Source organism: Eupeodes corollae, chromosome 3 (genome assembly GCF_945859685.1).
Source record: "Eupeodes corollae chromosome 3, idEupCoro1.1, whole genome shotgun sequence".
NCBI lineage: Eukaryota > Metazoa > Arthropoda > Insecta > Diptera > Syrphidae > Eupeodes > Eupeodes corollae.
The window spans coordinates 102268009-102290618 of NC_079149.1; the positions used below are offsets into that span (position 1 = coordinate 102268009).

At 33.1% G+C, this 22610-nt stretch overlaps 1 protein-coding gene across 1 annotated transcript in view; it reads left to right on the forward strand.

The window, feature by feature from the left end:
- The window catches only part of LOC129950714 (uncharacterized), a 166173-nt gene that overhangs the window by 122963 nt on the left and 20600 nt on the right, over window positions 1–22610 (forward strand). Inside the window, exon 6 of the mRNA XM_056062636.1 lies at window positions 17428–17560. Coding sequence (XP_055918611.1) covers window positions 17428–17560 — 133 coding nt within the window. The remainder of the gene's footprint in view (window positions 1–17427; window positions 17561–22610) is intronic.

A 22610-nucleotide genomic window follows, 5' to 3' on the forward strand; every position in this document is an offset into this window, starting at 1 on the left:
GGTATGAAGGTATGAATGTATAATATGTAAGGACGAGAGAAAGAGAGAGTAGTTGTTGTTGTTGTTGGTACATTTGCGTTTAAATGAAAGTGGAATTCTATTGAATATAACTGTGATGCCTGCGTCGTCGTGTCGGTTGTTCACGAGGCGAGCCGAGTCGAGGTGTTGATGTTGAGAACTCGCAAAATGTAATTTGAATATTCATGGTGCGTACTGGAATTTGAATGCAATTTCGAAATCAATTTCCAGGTTTTGAGTGCATTTTAATTTTATTTCTTTTTTTTTGCTCCTTTTTTGTATTCTTAGAGATGAAGGTATATAGGTCTGATGAATGTCCTAGTTAACAGAAACTGGAGTAAAATGATGAATAGGAATAGAATAGGAACAGATAACTTACATTCATTGATATAGCTTTGCCATTGATAGATATTTACAATGGTCTTGTTTCCTTAGAGAAATGATAATAGTTTGAAAGGACCTCGGGAGTAGATAAAAAACAATAATCTAGTACAACCAACCACTAAACTTTTACTTTCATTTAAAGGGAAATCAATTTCGTGAGTTCTATTGTCTGAGTTTTGTAAAGGTACAGCAGAAATTTTATTGTATCATATTTAAGTACCAATGAATTATTTTCAATCTACCAAACGACAAAATGTCACAGTTTTTCATTGACTTTAGAAGATTTTTGTGTCCAAAATATAATATAGCAACAGAAAATATAGAAAAACTGGAAGCGTTCAGCAAAATGTTGTGGTTCTTGTCAATGTAATTAATTTCCCTTAAGAAGTTATGTAAACGGCCCAATTTATTCAATTGAAAATTTTGGCATTTCTCGACATGTGAACGTCACAAGAATTTAAATCGAAGGTTTTTTAGAGCAATCTCGATTTCAAATAAATTTTGTTTTACAGGTTATAAGTAGGAAGGATGCAGAATGGACTTTAAAAAAAAGTGAAATGTGTTTTTTTACTAAATCAATTCAAAAAAGGGAATAATTTGGTTGACTCTAAATATCTCTCAAACCAATAAAGCTAAAGATTTTGTTTTCATGTTTATCAATTAAAAAAAATGATTGTAACGATATTCGAAAAAATCAAATTAAGATTTTTTATAAGCAAAAAAGCAATGAACAAAATCATTGTGACTCCAAATATTTAGTGTTTTTAACATTTCTGGTAACATTTAAAAAAAAATATGAATTATGAAAACTAAAAATTTACCCAAAATTTGTAAAAATTGATTTTTGACACGAATATCTCGAGAATAAATAAAGGTTGGTCCTCTCCATCTCTGACAAAAGTACTCGCACATATGGAGACAGACCATAAGGATCATCCCCAGAAAGACCCTTTAGGGCAAAGCGAATGAAATTATTTTGAATTGATTTATTATGATTTCTATGAATTTCATAAAATCGAGTCCTTACCTGCGAAGCATATTCAAGATAAGGACGAACATAGCAATTGTACAGTACAAAGAAAGAGTAGCGTAGGGATTATTGGACTCCTTCACCCAGGTCTTTTTAAAACTATGCGTAGAACTTGTCTTACTGGCAATAAAATTAATGTGTAAGTTCTAAGTTGGAACAAAAATAAACAACTACATTTTTAAATGTGAAGACGTGACAAAGTTTTTGCTGTGTAATTCAATAATCAAATACACTACCGATTCGTTTTTTAGTAAAAGTTATTGTCTGGCATTGTAAAAGGTTGAGGGCAAGACCATTAATCCCACACCAAAATGCAAAACTTTCAAAGTCATCTTGTAAAAGAATACTTCATGTCATCAGCAAAAACGAGAACTTCACATGACGTTACGTCGTTAAAAGACACGATGAACAGAAAAGGTCCAAGCTGGCTTCCCTGGGGAACACCAGGTCGACCATCGGAAAATTATGAAAATATACTTCAGGGCTATTAACAAATGACTCACGGAAATTAATTGCGAAAGCGTTACAGCTATTAACAGTTTTATCTAATAAAAGGCTCCTGTAAGTGAAGTTAACTGCAAAGCCATCCGGTTTTTTCTTAAAGTTTACAAGTTTCCAAAATTTATAAGGATTTTCTTTGAAAGAGGTGTCCATATCAGTAACATAAGTAGCGTTTTAAAAAATATGAAAGCGACTTAAATTCATTAAAGAATTGACAGAGTTTTGAAGTAATTTTCCAAGTAAAAGCAATTCTTTTGTGTAGTAAGGGTGGCTCAAGTTTGTATTTCTTGAAATCTTTAAAGTTGGATTTTTTTCAAACAGCTTTTTAAAGATCTTAGAAAATGCTAATGTATCAGCAATTCAAGAAATGGTTAAATTTTCAGACAACAACTGGAAATCAGCCCTTCTCAAATTAAAATTATGTAAGCAATCAAAGGAAGTACTGTGTTCCGTAAGATGATTACGTAAGTCAAGAAAAATGTGAAAAGGGGGGTGATATTACATTACATACAGTGTTAAAAAATTGTATGCATCTAGAAAATGGTTCGTTGCAACCATTATTACATCTATGTTCAGGATTGTTAAAGAAATAACGAAGACGCAATCTTCCCTCCGGAATATAGATTTCAAAATTATAAATGATTTGTGGGCATTTGATACGGTATGAAAATACATCATGGATGAACAGTACACATTGAACAGAACGCCTTTTTTGTAAAGAATCAAGTCCAATCAAAGCACATCTTGAAAGATATGAAGGAGTATCAACCATCCATTTCAGTTGCCTAACAACAAATCTTGTGAAAGCCATTTGATTTCTTTCAATACTTCCAATGGAAGTAGAAGGACACAAAACAATTGAACAATACTCAAGGATCGGACGAACTAATGACATGTACACTGATTTCAGAGCATAAGGGTTAGAAAACTCGTTTCGCTTGACGAAACAAAGAATTGATTTAGCCCTTGCAATTACATAATCTATATGTAACGAAAAAGATAACTTCGGATCAAAAATGACTCCAAGATCACGAATCTCAGATTTGCGATCAAGAATCTGGTTGAACATATGGTAGTTGTGGATCATGGGAACTAAAATACAATGTGTCGTAAACACATTACACTTTGTGATATTCAATTGAAGGATATTCGTATCACACCAATCAGATAAAACATTTAAATCATTTTGAAAATTTTGCTGATCAATTCTATTTTTGATACAAAGACCAATTTTCATGCCATCAGCATACATCAAACAAGATGCATTTTTAAGAAGAGAGCGGATATCATTAACAAATATATTGAAAAGAAGTGGTTTCAGATGGCTACCTTGAGGAACTCCAGATGAAGCTTGTATGATATTAGAGAAGAATTTCCCCAATTTCACACATTGTGTTCTTTTATAAAGGTAGCTGGAAATCCATTTCAGAAGCAAGTACTGCATTCGTAAACAAATTTCGGACTTGAAATTAATCAAACTTTCGTCTGTACTCTCGTTAGTGCCCAAATTATTGGGTCGATTGAGTTCAGATTTGGAAATTAAAGTTAAGCCAATTCGAGTTAGGCGTTTCTTAAATTTGTTTTTGTTTTATTTTATAGGTACATTTTGACATTCAAAATTACAACAACATATTTATTAATATAAGGGCCAAAGTGACAATTTTTGTTATTATATTCTATTTAATTTGGGCGACTCTTAACTTATGAAAGCATTCCAAGATTACAGTAATTTTCTAAATATACCCTATTGAGGAGCGTATATATAATAGTTTTGAGGGACTTTGGGTGCGTTTCATACGGCAATTTTGTTGAAACGTAGGCTTTGCTGCCAGAAAAATGGAATTTTCAGAAGTCTTTTATTACTATACTTTTCAGTCTGCTTAACAAAACATACAAATTGGAGAAAGGAAAATGTTTTGCGATTTCCAATTTAAGGAAATGAGTGTATTTAGTTACAAAATTTAATAAACTAAAAAATAAAACAAATTTAAACAAAAATCTCGGGAGATTCAAAGTTTTATATTAAATTCATTACCCCTTTCCATCATTGGAAATAGAAATGAAAGCTTTAAAAATTGTTTTCTGTCAACAAATGGTTTTCTAGAGAAAATCGAAAAAATGGCTTGTTTTTTCTAATTTTTGTGCATGTTGCATTCTTTGCTTGCAATTCCGCCAGCTTACTTGATTTCTAGATGCCTCTGATTGTTGTTGCATTCAACTTACCAATAGCCATCTTATCCGTTGAATATAATGGGAAAGTTGCAGTACTGCTTTTGGTTATATCGTCTCCGTCAAGCGTTATTTCGCCACTTCACACACATCGGTCAGTAGGTCCTATACGTAGCACCAAGAGTCTTCAATATTTCTATACCATATAGCAAGACCAGGATGATGAGTTTTTTTGTGCATAACGTCTCTTGATGCTTCGCGATAGGTCCAAAGAAACAGCGATTACCAAATAATTAGTTATTCGACGCTTGATTTTAGCACTGATATCTTTTGTAACGTTAACAGCAATGCCCATGTGGATGAATTCTTTGACCACCTCGAATTTATACCTATCAATGTTCACGTTCTGACCAAGTCTATGATGGAAAGCGAGGCTCTTTAATGATGACTCGAATTTTTGACAAATGATGCCCTTCGCATTGTGCATGAAGTTGCGCACCACTCTCACTCAAGAACATTATTGACACAGTTATATAACAACGCAGCGGGGTGCTTTCTCGTAATACTCTGGTCTGAAGGTATATATTGAGTTTCTACCAATTTTGACGGAGCGAGTGTTCTCCAACATCATTCTGATTAAGGCTATTATCTTGGCAGGAATACCAAAACTCGACATGACACGGTTTAGCTCGTCCCTGATGTCAAAATTGTCATAGGCTTCTTTTATAATCGATGAAGAGGTATTCTGTATCGATGTTGTATTCTTGGGTCTTCTTCAGGATTGGGCGTAACATCTCTGGGAAAGTCTCTAAGCAGTTTGTAAGCACGTCCCAAGTGACAAACCTTATCAAGGGCTTAAGCAACATCTAAGAATTTAGCCGAGATTACTATTGTTTTTCTAGTACTTCTTTCGATTCGATTAAATCGAATTTTTGACTATGTCTTCAAATTAACCTCGAGTAACAATTTGACATTCAAACTCTTTAAACATCATTTTCCAATATCTGTAAATGGCGCCCAAGAGTTACTCGAAATCAGTTTGCATTTCGTTTTAACATTAGAGTAAATTTATTGACATTATATTAGTTCCCATTTTTTAAGGGGACACAAATTGCCTTTTTTATTCACGGTATAACCCAATTTTCACCCTAATTATAATTTGGAGGGACATTTAAAAATGAACAGTTACAAATGTCAAGGCTCTCTAAAACCTTAAGCCATATTCTATAACCTATATACTAACAAACATTCAAGAGCAACGTATGCCGTCATCTTACCTTAAATCACTGAAACATTTCAACTTCTAGATTTTCAACTAAAAGTTCAAGAGCATTCTCCAAAAAACACAAATTATTTAACAAAAATTTCACCAAACTTAAAAAACCCGAAGGTAAAAGGAATTTTTAAACTCCCATAATACATTATTAAGCTATCCAAATAGCTTAGAGCTTAATCTTTAAACCCTTCTAAACTTGTACTTGAGATTTTAGTACGGTGACCAAATAAACTATTTTTTTAGCCAAACTCACAAAGTTTACTCTTTAAGTTCTGATTTTGTTTGTCGATATCATCGATATTCCAAATCCAATACACCCATTCCCTCCCCCACAAACCTAGCAAAAGTTGGGAAAAAATAAAAACAAGGAGTTAGCGACCTCAAAGCCAAAATAAAAACATTTTTTTGTATATGAGCTGAGAGCAATGTGGCTAAAAAGTAGTTTTTATTTCTAATTTTTTATTTATTATTTGATTTACACAAGGAGACCGTTTTATACCACCATAACTGTACACTGCACTTGTACTCTGCTCGTTGAAAGGACAAAGTTTTTTTTATTTTTCATTTGTATATAAAAAAAAATGCACTATGAACGCTTTTAGATATAAAAAGGGCTTTAAGGACTTTTGAAAATAAATTTTTAGCTTAACAACTTGAGAGTATAAACAAAATTTACCGCAATACTAACTTTTTTGTATCAACTTATTAGTGGTAGAGGGTTGCTTTGGTTCGGTTTAGTTTTCGTTTTTGGAAAAGAGAAGGTTTATATTTTGTTTGGTATTGAAAATTCCAAAAACGTAAATAAAAATATTTATTGGTTTTTCTTTGTTAGAAACAAAATCAATAGAAATATTATACCTTTGACTTTTGAGGAATTTTGCACTGAATTTTTTGAAATATAAAAACACCATAGTTTTGATAAATATTTGAATATAAACTCTTCAAAACAATGGAGCAGAAAAGGTGTGCAAAAGTGTAATCGTTGGATTGGAATAGATTGCTTACAGCAATTTTAATACGATTCGTTTGTACAAAAAAATCAATTGGATGGACTTTTTCTAAAACAAATAAATCATTTAAATAAAACACTTACATAACCCTAAAAATAATTGTAAAAAATGTTTTTTTAAATTTAGTAAAATAACTCAACTTTTTGTTTTTTTTGAGATTTTAAATTAACCGGAATAATCTTCGTGTTAAATTAAATACAATAATTAAATTTTAATCAAATTTGTTGCGGAATTTCAATTTTTATAAAATTATTTCGACATTGTACAAATTTTTTGTCACAAATTTCCTTACCTTAAAATATTTTGAGTTATAGACAAAGCAAACCTTTTCTATAGGTTTGTTTTGAGCATGTTCATTTTAAAAAAGGTGAACATTTCGTTAACCCTAAATATCTCATGAACCAAAAACGCTAGAGACTTGAATAACATTTAATTTTATTTATTGTTACGTGATACCAAACCAGCATATTTTTGGAAAAAAATCCAATCAACGTTTTTTTTGTAAATCAGAAAAAATGTTTCAATTCTAAAATTTTAAGAATAAAAAATGATTTCATCTAAAAAACGATTTTCTGCAACGAAAAATAACGTTTTCAAAATCTGGTAAAGTTTTGAAAAAAATTAAATTTACAATTTTTTTATAAAAAATAAAAGCCTAAAACAAATATTACTCTAAGTTGGTATAAATTGATTTTCCACTCAAATATCTTTTCAAACCTTTGAGATATTGGCTTTTAACTTCTTTTAGTTAAGTCTTTAGAAAAATCTAATTGACAGTTTTTCTTACAAAAATAAAAACCTAAAAAATAAAAACAATACTAAAAGAGGATAAAAATTTACTTTTTGTATTGGATGATACCAAAACTAAAGAAATATGGTTTCACGCGCCTAGAAGACGTAAACAGGCTACCAAAATCGTGTGACTTCCTCCATTCAGACTTAGGGCTTCCTTAAGTAGCAGATCTATGCAATCCACCATGACAGCAAAATCGACGATATCGGTTTAACCAAGCTTGATATATGCACCAAAAAACCATGCCAAACAGCGAAGCCACCTTATCCATTTTAACGATGTTATATTTCACACATATTGATATTGACAAAGATCTTAAATACAGATTGATCCACCGCAACTCTTCGAAATATGCATCTTTCAAACTAAGAATGGCCGACTCTATCTTTGGAGTACCTTATATTCTTCTCGGACGCACTCAATGCTTGTATTGCTGTAAATTCAGCTAATACCCTACTTGTAGAAGAAGACCGACATCACACAGCATTAGACCTATCTTTCAATTTAAATGTATGTAATGTTCCTAGTTGCTCCAAAGAAAATCTTGAATTTAACTTTAAAAAATGAAGACTTAATGAATTTTTCAACCTGTTATGTAATGTTAATTGGAATCATTTTTTTGAGAACTGTGACATTAATGCTTATCTGCTATAAATTCTACTGTGTTCTCTTTAACTTTTTTTTTATGAGACCACACCATTGCGAAAATCGCGCAATATTTCTAAATCTAATCCATCGTTTGACTCTTTTAAAAAACTTAAAAAATAAAAAAAACAAGGCCTGGATTAAATGTAATAAAACAAAAGCTGATAATGACTTAATGTTTATTGACTATTCAGATATTCTTTATAATGATTTTATTGTAAATACTGAAGCCGACATAAAAAAAACAACCCAAACAACTTTTGAAGCTATGTTAATAGTAAGAAAAATACTGACGGGTATCCAAACTGCATGTCTTTTAACAATGAACTTAGCCATGACTCTGAAACAATTTCAAATATGTTTGCAACTTTTTTCAAAGAAGCTTTCGAAGAAGCGAACTCCTGTCAAATGCCTGAGTTATCGGCCCTCTCACAAAATGTCCCTCATTTGAATTCAATTAGTCTTTGGATCTCTGAAGATGAAATCGTTCGCAAAGCTTCAGAACTTGACGTTTGTTATAGCTCTGTTCCAGTTGATGTACCTTTTTATATTTTGAAAAAATGCGCATCCTATTTATCCTCTCCTCTTTATATTCTTTTTAATGAATCGCTTAAAGCTTTAATATTTCCTGAAATTTGGAAAACTTCGTTCATAACACCTATACATAAAAAGGGTAGTAAAAATGAAAAACAAAATGATCGTCCCGTTGCAAAACTGTTAGTCATCCCTTAGTTATTTGAGCTCATTATTTGTAAAGTCATATCGTTTGATTGTAAGTCTATTAATTTATGACAACCAACATGGTTTTGTTCAAAATAAGTCAACAGTTACTAACCTCTTTTATTTCAGTTTATTTTGTTTAGATTCGTTTGAAAAACGGAAACAAGTTGACTCTGTCTTCACAGACTTCAGTAAGGCCTTTGATAAACTGTACCATAAAACATTAACTTCCAAACTTAAATCCCAAAGCTTTAACGATAAATTTGTTGGTTGGGTTTCGTCGTACTTATATTTATAATAGATCACACAGCGTAGTTTTTAGGAATGAGCGGGCATCATATTTTTGCACCAACTCTGGCGTACCACAAGGTAGCCACCTAGGACCTTTACTGTTTATTTTGTACGTTAACGACTTACATTCTATTAAAAAACAATCATCTGTTTTAATTAACGCTGATGACATTAAAATTTTCAAACGTATGGACTCACTTAACGACTGTTTACTTCTACAAGATGATCTAAATAGTTTTCGCGAATGTTGTTTTATAAAAAATAAGCTTTTACTAAACATAGACAAATGTAATTCAATGTGTTTTACACGCAAACAAAATGTTTTGACTTTCAATTATCAATAAGACTCTTCTTATTTGACTAAACTCTCTACTTTCTCTGACCAAGGTAAAGGGTGATTTTTTTGAGGTTAGGATTTTCATGCATTAGTATTTGACAGATCACGCGAGATTTCAGACATGGTGTCAAAGAGAAAGATCCTCAGTATGCTTTGACATTTCATCATGAATAGACTAGACTTACTAACGAGCAACGCTTGCAAATCATTGAATTTTATTACCAAAATCAGTGTTCGGTTGGAAATGTGTTTCGCGCTTTACGTCCGATTTATTTTGTTCAGCGATGAGGCTCATTTTTGGTTGAATGGCTACGTAAATAAGCAAAATTGCCGCATTTGGAGTGAAGAGCAACCAGAAGCCGTTCAAGAACTGCCCATGCATCCCGAAAAATGCACTGTTTGGTGTGGTTTGTACGCTGGTGGAATCATTGGACCGTATTTTTTCAAAGATGCTGTTGGACGCAACGTTACGGTGAATGGCGATCGCTATCGTTCAATGCTAACAAACTTTTTGTTGCCAAAAATGGAAAAACTGAACTTGGTTGACATGTGGTTTCAACAAGATGGCGCTACATGCTACACAGCTCGCGATTCTATGGCCATTTTGAGGGAAAACTTCGGAGAACAATTCATCTCAAGGAATGGACCGGTAAGTTGGCCACCAAGATCATGCGATTTGACGCCTTTAGACTATTTTTTGTGGGGCTACGTCAAGTCTAAAGTCTACACAAATAAGTCAGCAACTATTCCAGCTTTGGAAGACAACATTTCCGAAGAAATTCGGGCTATTCCGGCCGAAATGCTCGAAAAAGTTACCCAAAATTGGACTTTCTGAATGGACCACCTAAGACGCAGCCGCGGTCAACAATTAAATGAAATTATCTTCAAAAAGTAAATGTCATGGACCAATCTAACGTTTCAAATAAAGAATCGATGAGATTTTGCAAATTGTATGCGTTTTTTTTTTTTTAAAGTTCTCAAGCTCTTAAAAAATCACCGTTTATTATTCTTGACTCAAAATTTACTTTTACAAATCATTATGACTATATTATTAAAAAAGAAAATAAGATACTCGGATTTATAAAACGGTTTTCACATGATTTTCGCGACCCATATATTTTTAAACTTCTTTGTATATCATTTGTAAGACCAATATTGGGATATGGCTCGAACTTCCACCGTACAATCATAGGCTCACGCTCATAAATCTCCCAAGTTCCTCTACGTCCTATATATCAAGCAGATCGAACTATAGTAAAAACAGTCCCATCAACCAATTGATTTCAGTTTACAACAAGTATTACTTTATGGTATACAGTTATATTTCAGATATAACTTGGTTTATTCCTTCATAACATGAAACTTAACTGAAATCGATAGAGTAATTATTTCCAGAGATATTTGGGGTTAACCAAGTTTTTACCTTTTTGGAATTGCTGTAGTAAAAGAAACCAAAAACTTAAAAACAAAATTCCTTTAAAGTCAATATCTCTTCCTCTTTCTGAAATACTCTGAAAAATGCTATTTCGAAACAACGTACGTGACGTATTAACATACGCACACATAGACATCTCTCTAAGAACCTTTGATCTAGGTCTTAGACCTTGAAACATCATTAAATGTCAAAATGTTTAATTCGACAAATCGGACCTATCCCAATAACTTTGTATGAAATTTTTCATAATTTTTAAGTTTTTTTAACTACCGGCCCATTGCTAGCGTTGCTTGTGTGATTTCATGAAAAATAATTATCAATTTTTTTGTGTATATAAAATAAATATGTATCACCTTAAAAAGTAAAGAAAAGACACAAAATATTGAATAATTGCAAGAATAAACAATAAATTTTGTATTAATTCTGCTGCTGGCTTCGTCCAATTTGCTGTCCATAGAAAATTATTAAATTAAAAAAATAAATAATCGCAACATTAATAAAAATATTGTTTTCGTTTCACTGCACATTATCCTTAAAAATCCTTTATTATCGGTAGTGATAAAGACCAGCGAAAATCCCTCTCTCTCTCTTTTCAACTCAAACCCAATTCAACCATATGTCGTTTTTCATTGAGCAATTTTCTTTTTCAGAAATAAATTTTGAACAATAATTCTTTTCAGAATGTGACACCGCTCATTAAGTAAGGACACTTAAAAAGTGCTTTTGTTCAACAAAAAAAAATAATATTTCTTGTATTCCATCCTTAAAATTGTGTCCACTCTCATTCCACAACTGGCCATATATTAACGTCGTGGCTAACGCTGGCGATGGCGTTTACCATCATCGAAGCGAAGTAAAATATAACAAAAATTTAATTTATCACACACTGAACGGCGACGGCAACGGCCACGATGACGGACATGACACCCGCTACCATTTTAGTGGATGTTGGGTTTTCAGGACCAAAATGGCCGCCGCTCCACGTCGACAGATGCGGATGGCTGACTGAAAGTATCTTAACAATGATTATGTGCGGTTGACGGACCTTAATAATAACAATGTTCCTTATTATATGATCGCTTTTGGACATTTTTTTTGTTTTACCATCACTCTTCCGCTACTAAGGATATAGGTGAGGTATATAGCACTTTTTAAAAAGGACATTATGGACACTACAGACGCGTTCGTTCGATGGAAATGATGTAATTTTGAAAACAATGTGACATATTAATTAGCCAGTGTGGGAATAAATTATCGACGAATTCAATTTGATTGGATGTCCTGTCCACATTCATCGTCGTCCTTAATACATCCATATCCATATCAATATCCATTCTTGTGGAAACTTTAAAATAAAACAGTATTATGAATCTAGAGTCACTGATGACTGACTATAGCTGCTTGTCTGACGTATCGATCATGCTCGTAAATAGTTGTAAGGATGTGTGTTGCAGATAATGTAAAATGGTTGAATAAATTCATTTTTACTTAATTTGTATAGATTAAAATACCTATGTTCAGTATATACATAAGTATGTATATTATATTGGTTTTTGTGAAATGTGAATAAGGACATTAAGAGGATAGTGATAAGTAAGGATATTTTCAATAAAACCTTTTATCATAAAGTTTGAATTACGATAATTGAAACATTTAAGAAAAATACATTTCAGTAAAAACGACGTTAATTGTCATTCAATTCTATGACCTAAAGTCGTTTACATAAATTTTTTAATTTATCAAATATTTTACTCGAGTACAAATCATAAATTTTTAGTAATTTGTTAGAAATCCATAAGAGTTCTGAGTTTCAGACATTTCAAATCAATACTGGATCGTTCTTTGGATAAGATTTGTTTGATTTGCTTTTTTTTCAAAAACTATCACAATTAAGACGCGTAACGTGCATCGAATTTAATAAAATGGAATACTTATTTAATTGGATTTTAATTTTTGAATGCTCTTAAAAATGGATTGTTTAAATTATTGGCACATGTCCGTTACTTATTAAAAAAAAAGTATTGATTTTGTTTCAATTAAAAAAAAAGCATTTGTACATTTTTAAAAATTAACAAAGATGCTGGGCTGCGACCCACAATGATAATTTCCCATCCCGTCTGTCAATGCGACAAACCGGACCCATTTTTTAGATTGGGATAAGCTTCCAACTTGCAGTTGGATTTTGTTTACAAACCATCGCCGGAATTTTTGATATATCTTGAGTTCCGTTGATGTATAATAGATGTTAGCTAATTTTTCACTAAGACGGTGAATTCAAATTTGGCCACCAAGCGTTGAATAATCGACTTGGAAGAACCACCAAGTACCCTTTAAAAAATGTTCAACTTGTATATCATTGGTTCTAGAGAACACTCATCATGATAATATTTTTTATCATTTGGACGTGTTTTTCGATTTATTTACAGAAAACAGAAACAGTTTGACAGAAAGTAATCGAAGCAATATTACTGCCACGAGCTGTCAAGATCAATCAGCCTCTGTTGGAGAACCCTTTACAATGTGAAGTGATACCAAATTGGTACAAATTTTCTTAATGTTTTTGTTTTAAATCAACAAAAAATTGAACAAATATGTTTATCAACTTTTTGAAATTATGTATGTACATTAAAAAAAATCGAAATGCAAGTTTCTTATAAACAAATAAAATCTAAACGCATTACGAATACTTTGAAAACAATAAAAGATATTGGCGTTAAAAGAATATTTCTTAAAAAATAACATTGTATTTTAATATTTTTCAAAATTTTCATTAAAGTTTTATTGAAAGTTAAAAAAAATCTTTAACTTATAAAAACTGTTTTTTGGCTCGAATATTTTAAACATAAATGAAGGTATTGACTACAGATTCATTTATTATTATGTTGACTTCAAACTTTTTTCATCTTACGAAAAATGTCTTTATTATCTTCTATATATATAAAAATCAATGCCACTTTTCGTTGTAATCTTATAACTCAACAATGCCTTTACCGATTTGGTTAATTTTGGTCTTGAATTATTCGTGGAAGTCCAGAGAAGGTTTGTACGTAAAGAAAATTAAAAAAAAATCTTGAGAAAGTGTAAAACCAACGCCTTTCTATACTCCCATATACAAACAATTTGTACTAATACTTAAAAGCCAATTTGAACCTTTGGAAAAACAATCGAAGAAAGTAATGTTAGTATTGTCAAACAAATTTAATGTGATCATATGTCATTTCATTTTATAAGCGATAATTATTGCTTTGTTGGGTTTATATTATCCAAAATATTGTTGAATTATTGAGTGATGTTACAATGCCACGAGCAAGACGACTAAACATAGGCCGGCAAACGCGTAATGCAAATCAAGTGGCATTATTAAGACGGTCTCAGACTACAGATGAACGCACACAAGCTAATGCATCGCAGCGTGAACGTACTGCACAGAATAGATCTGTTGACCCTGTACCTGTACTTAATCTTGCACGGCGATCACGAATACGTCGTGCTGTTTTGGATGAAATGCTGCGGGCTGCTTTTATTTACAATAGTCAGATTGATTATAGTATGTACGGATACATTGGAATGATGGATGCAATATGTCCACATTGTGATGCGGCTAACTTTCCAGGTGAAACGCCCGGCATGTGTTGTGCTAATGGTACAGTAAGATTGCCCCATTAGAAACTCCACCCGAACCATTGTATTCATTTATTTTTGGGACATTTCAAACGTCGATGCAGTTTTTGAGTAATATTCAGCAATACAATTCGGCATTTCAAATGACTTCTTTTGGTGCTACTAAAATTCTTAGAGATAATTTTATGCCGACTTTTAAGGTAAGTACCTCAGCAGGATTGTTTCATGCTTATATCAATCTGAATCATAAAGTCTTAAAAATTCTGATTCAACATCTACCTAAAATTGCTTATAAGTTTTACAGATTCAGTTCCAGATTTATCATCAAGCTGGTTCGTTATTGCCATACCCCGACGCTGATCATCAATTTTTGCAAATTTATTTTATTGGTGATGAAAATCGTGAATTGGATCAACGTTGTGCAATTGTTTCAAATACAAGACGAGAAATTATTCGTGAGCTACAAAGGTTTTTCCATTAGCATAACGCATTAGTTCAATCGTTCAAAATTGCTCTTGATCGTATGCCATCTGATAGTCACAAAATTGTAATAAGGGCTGATAGAACACCTTTTGGAGAACATGCAAGGCGATTCAATGCACCGACAATTGATGAGGTTGCAATTGGTATTCTTGATGATAAGATTCGATCCCGTGATATTGTACTTCATCGCAGAAATGATCAATTGCAAAGTGTTTCGGAACTGCATCGTAGTTACGATGCATTACAATACCCAATATTGCACGTGTGTTTGATACCGCGTATCCCTATGATTCCAACTGATATGCCATTTGAATTCAAAAGATTACAATATTCTGTGCGTTTATCATTTGCGATGTCCATAAATAAGGCCCAAGGGCAAACATTTCACGTTTGTGGTATCAATTTGGAGGAATCATGTTTTTCACATGGCCAACTTTATGTTGCCTGTTCTTGAGTTGGTACCCCCAACTGTTTATTTATTCATACTAAAAATGGAAAAATAAAAAATATTGTTTATCCAACTGTTTTACACTAACACTTAGTAAGGGTACCAAATTATTTTTTAATTTTTAGTTTTTACTGTTTACTGATAAATATAATAATGTACATAAATATAATGGAGTTTTAAATAGCTAGCAATTTAAAATATTTTTTTTTTGAATAAATGAACTTAATAATGATTTTTTTTTATTACTATGCCTTATACGTAGCGAAGCACGTACCGGGCAGCTAGTTATTTTATAAAACTTTTAGAAATATCGACAAAAAGGCTCGAATGGGAAGTTATCAGTGTAGTTGAGTTGATTTATTGACCAATTTGTGTGATAATTGTGATAAGTAGATAAGTGTAGGCCGCATGTGGGCCGAATCCCAGCCTCTTTTTATTGTTTTAATTATTAAGTTTTTGTTTCATTTTTTTCAAAGGTGGCAAATAATTATGTGAGAAAAAATAACTTTGATAAATGCAAACAAAAACTTCGCAATCACTTTCAAAAATCATCCAACCAACGATTGTACTGTGCCGCTAGTTTAAATTTTCAAAATAAGAACATTTGACATTATTTACTTCCTATAGCAAGTTACTGTAATCGGTTTGATTTGTTGAATTGAAAATGTAGAAGTTGGTAATAGATCTATACATCGATTGCCGTTGATAGTGATGGCTTCGCAAGCTTTATTTTCTAAGAATTAGACCGCCTTCAGAACAACATTCACACCAAACGGTAACTTTGTTTGGATGCATTTAAACCTCGTGAATCTTTCGTAGATTGGTGTCGTCCCAAATCACTTCGCTAAGGTTGATTTTTTGACTAAATTTTAGATCATTTCTCAACTGCTCCAAAATCCAATAAGCAACAACACTAGGTTGGATTTTGTACGGTTGCATGCCAAAATCTTACTTACTTACTTAAGGTGGAGTTACAGTCTTGTGTAAACTAGGGCCTTACACAACAAATAACTCCATTTAGCTTGGTCCCTAGCTAGATGTCATTTGAACCACAGCCTTCCTCTACTACGCTTTCCTGTGGGTTCGGATTCGAACAATTTCCGGGTAAGAGTGCTCTAAGTGACCCAACTGTCGTATTCGTTGGACTTCTAAAAGCCGTTCCATCTTCTTCTCCACTCATCTTCTATGCATGTGGGACCATAGATCACGCGAAGAACTCTCGAACCGGCCGAGGATGCTTTCAATCGCTTTTGCCATAGTCTAAGCTTGAACACCGCATAGCAGGACAGCTATGATGAGGGTCTTAAATAAAGATACTCTGGTTGCACGAGAGAGGGCTTAACTACTCAATTGCTTATTTAACTCAAACAAACAGCGGTTATATTTTGCGTTCATAGCGTAGCCTTATATTAGGCCAAATCTGTAACTAAATCAAGGTTTTGTCCCTCGATGATGTCGTTTTGAATGCGACGTCCCGTCGTTGTTAAAGGTCCTTTCTTGATGATATCAATTGACTGCCTTGAATTCTGCTGCACACTTTTACGAACAGTGGCAATTTTTGGCTCAGATCTTTTGTTTCGTTGTTGAGTGATTGTTCACTGAGCCGGTAGCCTCGAAATTTTCCACCTAATTTTGAATAAACGACTTGAAAAGACGACCCCATTAAAAGGTCGCAACATGCACATCACCCATTTTGATATAAAAAATGTAATTCAAGACTATAACTTGTCAACACGATTTGTCTGATTTGTGACAGATCAAAAGTATATATTTTGAAAGAACGTAAAAGAAACAAAATGGCTGCTGCGAACTTCAAGATCAACCCGTCTCTATTGGAAAAAACTGTATTTTGTGAAACTTTAAGAAACACCGACAGAAGTGCACAAATAGGAATTTATCATCGTGGGTCGCATCCCAACTTCTTTTTAACGTTGTTAAAACTTACAAAAAAACAAAAACTTAAAAATTTTTTAAAAAATCACCCAAGCAACGGTTGTACTGGTCCGCTAGTTGAAAAGTTAAAACAAGGAAAACTCTTAATTATTATTTAACTTATTTAATTCTGTGGTTATTCTATTTGTAGGGAAACTCCATCTAGTGGGTATACCTGTAACCTTTAGGAAAAAATAATAAATACGAGTATAAGAGTACATTTGGTTTATTAAGCAAATATATTCATCATTCTTTTGTTTTGTTTGTTTTTTTGTATCTTCCAAATATTTTACTTTACTTAAATTTGTTCTTCTTGTTTATATTTTATTTACAGTTCTGGGCAGCTTATGTACCTTGCGAAGCACAACATCGAGACGCTGTTCAACTGACGCTTGAACAAATCGACGTAATTAAACGACTGACTGAACGCTATTCACCACAGCTGACGACATGCACATCAGCGGCGGGTAAGTTTACACTTGTGGATTTTAGATTGATCACACTATAACTATATCTATATACATAGAAAAACACACATAACATACCCTATATCCTAGAAAGAACACTTTTGTCTACTCGTTTAAGGGTCTGAGATAGCTTAATTCATTGTTGATTTATTACACCACTGCATAAGGATATCCTTTAGTCGAAATGAAACAACACAACAATCCCTTTGAAAGAACCTCTTTTGGATTGTATGGTTACATATACATATAGGGTGTAGGTAACTGTTTGTCAGTTAGCTACAACAGGCTATACATAACCCAGCCTGCCTTACTCAAAAACAACTGGTGCAGCACCGGAAATGAGTTTCTCTTCTGTATGCATCAGGATAGATAGTTCTATCTATGTTTCCTTTATATGTATATCCCTATGTCTACATAATATCCTTTAAGTTTCTTTTTGTAATGTATAGGTTTAAGTATGTTATATGTGCAACAAGCTTGCATGGTAGAAGCTTATGGATTGCTAAAAAGAGTACTAAAGAGGTCGAATTTGTTTTTCGAGGAAAATAACATTATTTTAACAGCAGTAAATGTGAGGAAAAGTTTTTGTTTTTTTTTCTTCATGTGTGTATTTTTCTTTGTGGAAATTCTTTAGTAGAAGGTTTTTCCCTTTATTGGTAATATTTTTGCAATTGAAAGGATATTTGAGTTTGCATCAAATAGTTCACAAGAAATGACAATAGCAGATCTGTCTGTTTGAAGTATTATGCATTTCTATCTTGGAAAGCCTTGGTTGCTTATTCTCTCGAAAACATTTTTATGCATACCATTTTTTGGTCCGTTTTTAATCATTGAAAAATGTTAACCGACTTAAGTAATTCGGCAGCCATAAATATTTTCTTGAGATCGTTGAACTTCGAATAATTTATAACTATGTTAATACTAGTTTTGACAGCCTAAGCACGTTTCGTATTTTGTGTCACTGTGAAAGATCTTGAGTTAAATCTATAATTGTCCACAGATCAATAAGGAAAATATCGCAGCTGTATCGGCCGGTGGAAGTGTTGTACGTTTATTATAGACTTGACGCCTTTAAAAGCAACTGGGCCTCTTTTACTCCAATATTAAAAAAAACTTGTTGATGGATTTAGGTATTAAGATTTTTAAAATGCAACTGATGCGTTTTCCACACCTCAACATCCACAAAGGAACTTGGAGTTCTCTAGATTAATCTACCGTCCAGATTGACCATATTGCGATCGATGCCAGACACGCTTCCAGCATCATGGATGCACGAACTTTCCGAGGAGCTAACATCGAATTGTGAGTCGATAATGAAAGGGATAACAGTTTATTTTAATTATTGAGTCCAATGGGTTATTTAAGTAAAAAATTCTACCGGTGCCAGGGCGGAAATGGTTGCGCTGCTAAAACCGAGGATGAATTCATATTCATTTGATGAGGCTCACATTCTTGTTTGTTCACAAGGATTACTCCAGGATTGAAATAGAATGCAATCTTTATCGACTCCAATATTAAGATTCTACTCATTGAATTCTATAGAGATTGAGGAGTTAAAACTTTGCAAAAATTGACATAATTTTTTCATCTATCATTTGAATGCAAATACTTGATTGCAATCATTTTGGGACATGATGCATTCCTTGCATTCTTTCGTCTTTGCATTTAATTAAAATCTTTGATTTTGAAGCACAGGCATTTTTTAATGGTTGTGAAAATCAAGGTTACGTGTTATATAAGAAACCAAAGTATTTAAACTGATTTACTATTTCTATTCACGTTCCAAAAACCATTTCTCTTGGGAAGCTGTTCTTCAATGAGTATTTTCAAAAGTCATGATTTTCCACTTTGCAATATTTATACTTAAATCCCATAAATCACAAAAACGTTTGAGCTTGTTTATTTCTAACAGCAAAGCTTTGGGATTATCAGCCAATAGTTCAACGTCATGCGCGTTTACGAGCATTTTTTTTAATGTTTCACCAACCTTAATACCACCAGAGAAATTTGTGGATACGTCATCAATATATAGTGCAAACATTAATGGACTTAATCCACAACCTTGTGGAACACCAACACTTCTAATCAAGAAATTAGACATTCTGCTTCCGTTCCATACAGCAGCAGACGTATCGGTTTTAGGAAGCTTATATAAGTTGATAAATTTGATAGTGCAAACATTAATGGACTTAATCCACAACCTTGTGGAACACCAACACTTCTAATCAAGAAATTAGACATTCTGCTTCCGTTCCATACAGCAGCAGACGTATCGGTTATAGGAAGCTTATATAAGTTGATAAATTTGATTGATAAGCCTAGGCTAGAAATTTTGTAAAATAAAGAACTCCTGTTAATCGTATCAAAGGCCGCTTTTAAATCGTTTTAAATTCCCTAAGAACATAAGACAATAGTACTGAGTGCAAATATTAGATCAACTGTTGATAGCTCCGATCGATACCCGGCTTGGAAAATACTAAGTAGTTGATTCTCTTTAACCAAATCGTCAATTTCTATGGTAAAAAAGATTGCTGAATATTTTCCGAAGGCACGGTAAAATCGATATGCCCCTGTAGTTGTCTAGGCGCTGGGGATCGTCTTTTTTAAATATTGCACAAATCCATGCTCTTAAAAATGATTTCGAAATAGATTCTTCCTCAAGAAGCCTGTTTTGTCTCCGACCCTCTTCCTCATTTTTATAAATGATCTCCTGTCCGCTACTTCTAATCCAATACATTGTTTCGCTGACGATAGCACTCTTAGCTTTTCATATTTGTTTCCAGACTCACAACCCTCCTCTTCGGATGTGGAACTGCAACGGCAAAATATGATTAGCTCATTAAATTCCGACCTACACAGCATTGTACAATGGGGAATAAAAAATCGTGTGGAATTTAATGCTTCGAAAACGCAATGCTGTCTTGCTTCGTTAAAGCGAGATAAACCGTCTTTGCCACTATCTATAAGTGGCACTTGCATCAACGAAACAGAAAATCTTGACATCCTCGGAATGTGCATCAGCAACCACCTTTTGTGGAGCGATCACATACGCGATGTTGCCAAAAATGCCGCAAGATGTCTAGGTTTTTTGAGACGTTGCAAGAAATTTTTTTCTCCGTCTGATCTGGCTACAATCTATAAAACCTATATACGTCCGAAACTTGAATATAACTCTCATCTCTGGGCTGGTGCTCCAGTAACTTATTTAAGCCTCTTGGACAGTATTCAAAAAAGAGCTTTTAAAATGATTGGTGACATAAACATCATCAACTCGTTTACATCACTCGAACATCGACGCAAGGTTTCTTGCTTCACCCTTTTTTACCGTTATTTTAACGGACTATGCTCTAGTGAAATAGCAAGTTGCATTCCTCCCCTTAAACAATTTAACCGTAATACCCGCGCTTCTTGGAATGCCCATCAGTTTACCCTTGAGCCCAACTTCGGACGTACTATGAAGTACAGAGATTCTGTTTTTAGCCGTACTACGCGAATGTGGAACGCCTTGCCACACTCTATCTTTCCCTTTCATTGCAATGTTCAGAAATTTAAAACCAATGTACACCGACACCTCCTATCCAACCCTTCCCTCTTTTCCTAATGCTCACACTGTGTCTTTGGCATATTAAAGGCATAAAAAACCCTTTAAGTGTTTGCTAATTATAAAAAAAAAAAATAATATGAACCAAAAATTACAGATGAGGTTTTGTAAAATTAAACGCGAATACCGTCATTTCCCGAAGACTTATCAGTTTTCATTGATTTTAAAGTATCTTGCAATTTTTTTATTGAAATTGGCCCATCAAGTTCCGATATTTTCACTAAAATTAGAATGCTCTTAATTGCGTTATTTATCCCCACCGTCAATCCTGGCAATATGAGAGAAGTTAATATTGGCGTATGACCAGAGTAATTCGCAGTTTGAACCTCGAAGTCACTAATTATACTTAGCCAGTTTCCTCTCGCGAAACAATAATCGATTACTGAACTGCCTTCACAAGATACGAAAATGAGTTTGCCATTTTTGTCAGCTTAAGTTATTCCATTTAATACCATGAAACCATCAATAAATTCTAGAAGTTGCCTCCAGCATCTATTAATTACTTCATCCATTGATTTCCTTACACCTTCGAACATATGAAAAACATTTTGTACCAGTGAACCTGGGTTCTGAAAATTTCCGATCCTTACATTGATATCTTCTTGTATTAAAATATTTTGGAATTCGTTTTCATTAATAAAAAGTTCCAATTCTGTTAGTTTACTAAACCAATTATTGCCATTAAGAAAGGTGGGAATAATGTTATATAGCAGTTCAAGATATACTCGACTTTACCACAGCTCTCTTCGTAGAAGATTCGTACTACAGCTCCAATTGTAATTAAAAGATTGGCACAATTGAATCTAAAACAAGAGTGACCAATTTTTACGAAATCCAAATTTTTTGACAAACATTTTTGTTTTTTGATAGTTTTTTTTGTTGAAATTCATTGAACAAGTTTACTCCGACGCGACCTGTGATAAGGCCGAAGATCTTTTTCTTACCATAAACGAATTCTAGTACTTTTTCCACTACAACTAGATTCAATATCTATGGGTCTCTATTTGCGGGGGGTATTTTTCTCGATATATTGCGAAGACTCATTTTCTGATTTTTACGGAATGAACATACAAACTCGAAAACAGTAAAACAGATGATTGCGTTTTATAGAAAGTTGTGGAACAACAATTGGGTTTATTACATACGCCAAAATCTATGTTCACATTTGATTTTGAAAATTAACATTGAATGAAGAAAGCATTTATTGAAAAAAGTGCGTACACGCCCAAGTGTACCAATTAAGCTGGCTATTACTTTAGTTAGCATTAATGTACCTACGAGCTTTAGGGGTCAAACTAAAGGCACATTTCATTTTGACATTGTGTTTTACTCATCATCCAAAGTTTCCAAAATTTGTTTCCTAAGAACCATCTTGACATTAAGTGAAATTCTGTTTTTTTTTTTTTGAAATTCTACCGAAATGGTTTTGAGGACGACTTAAATAAAGAT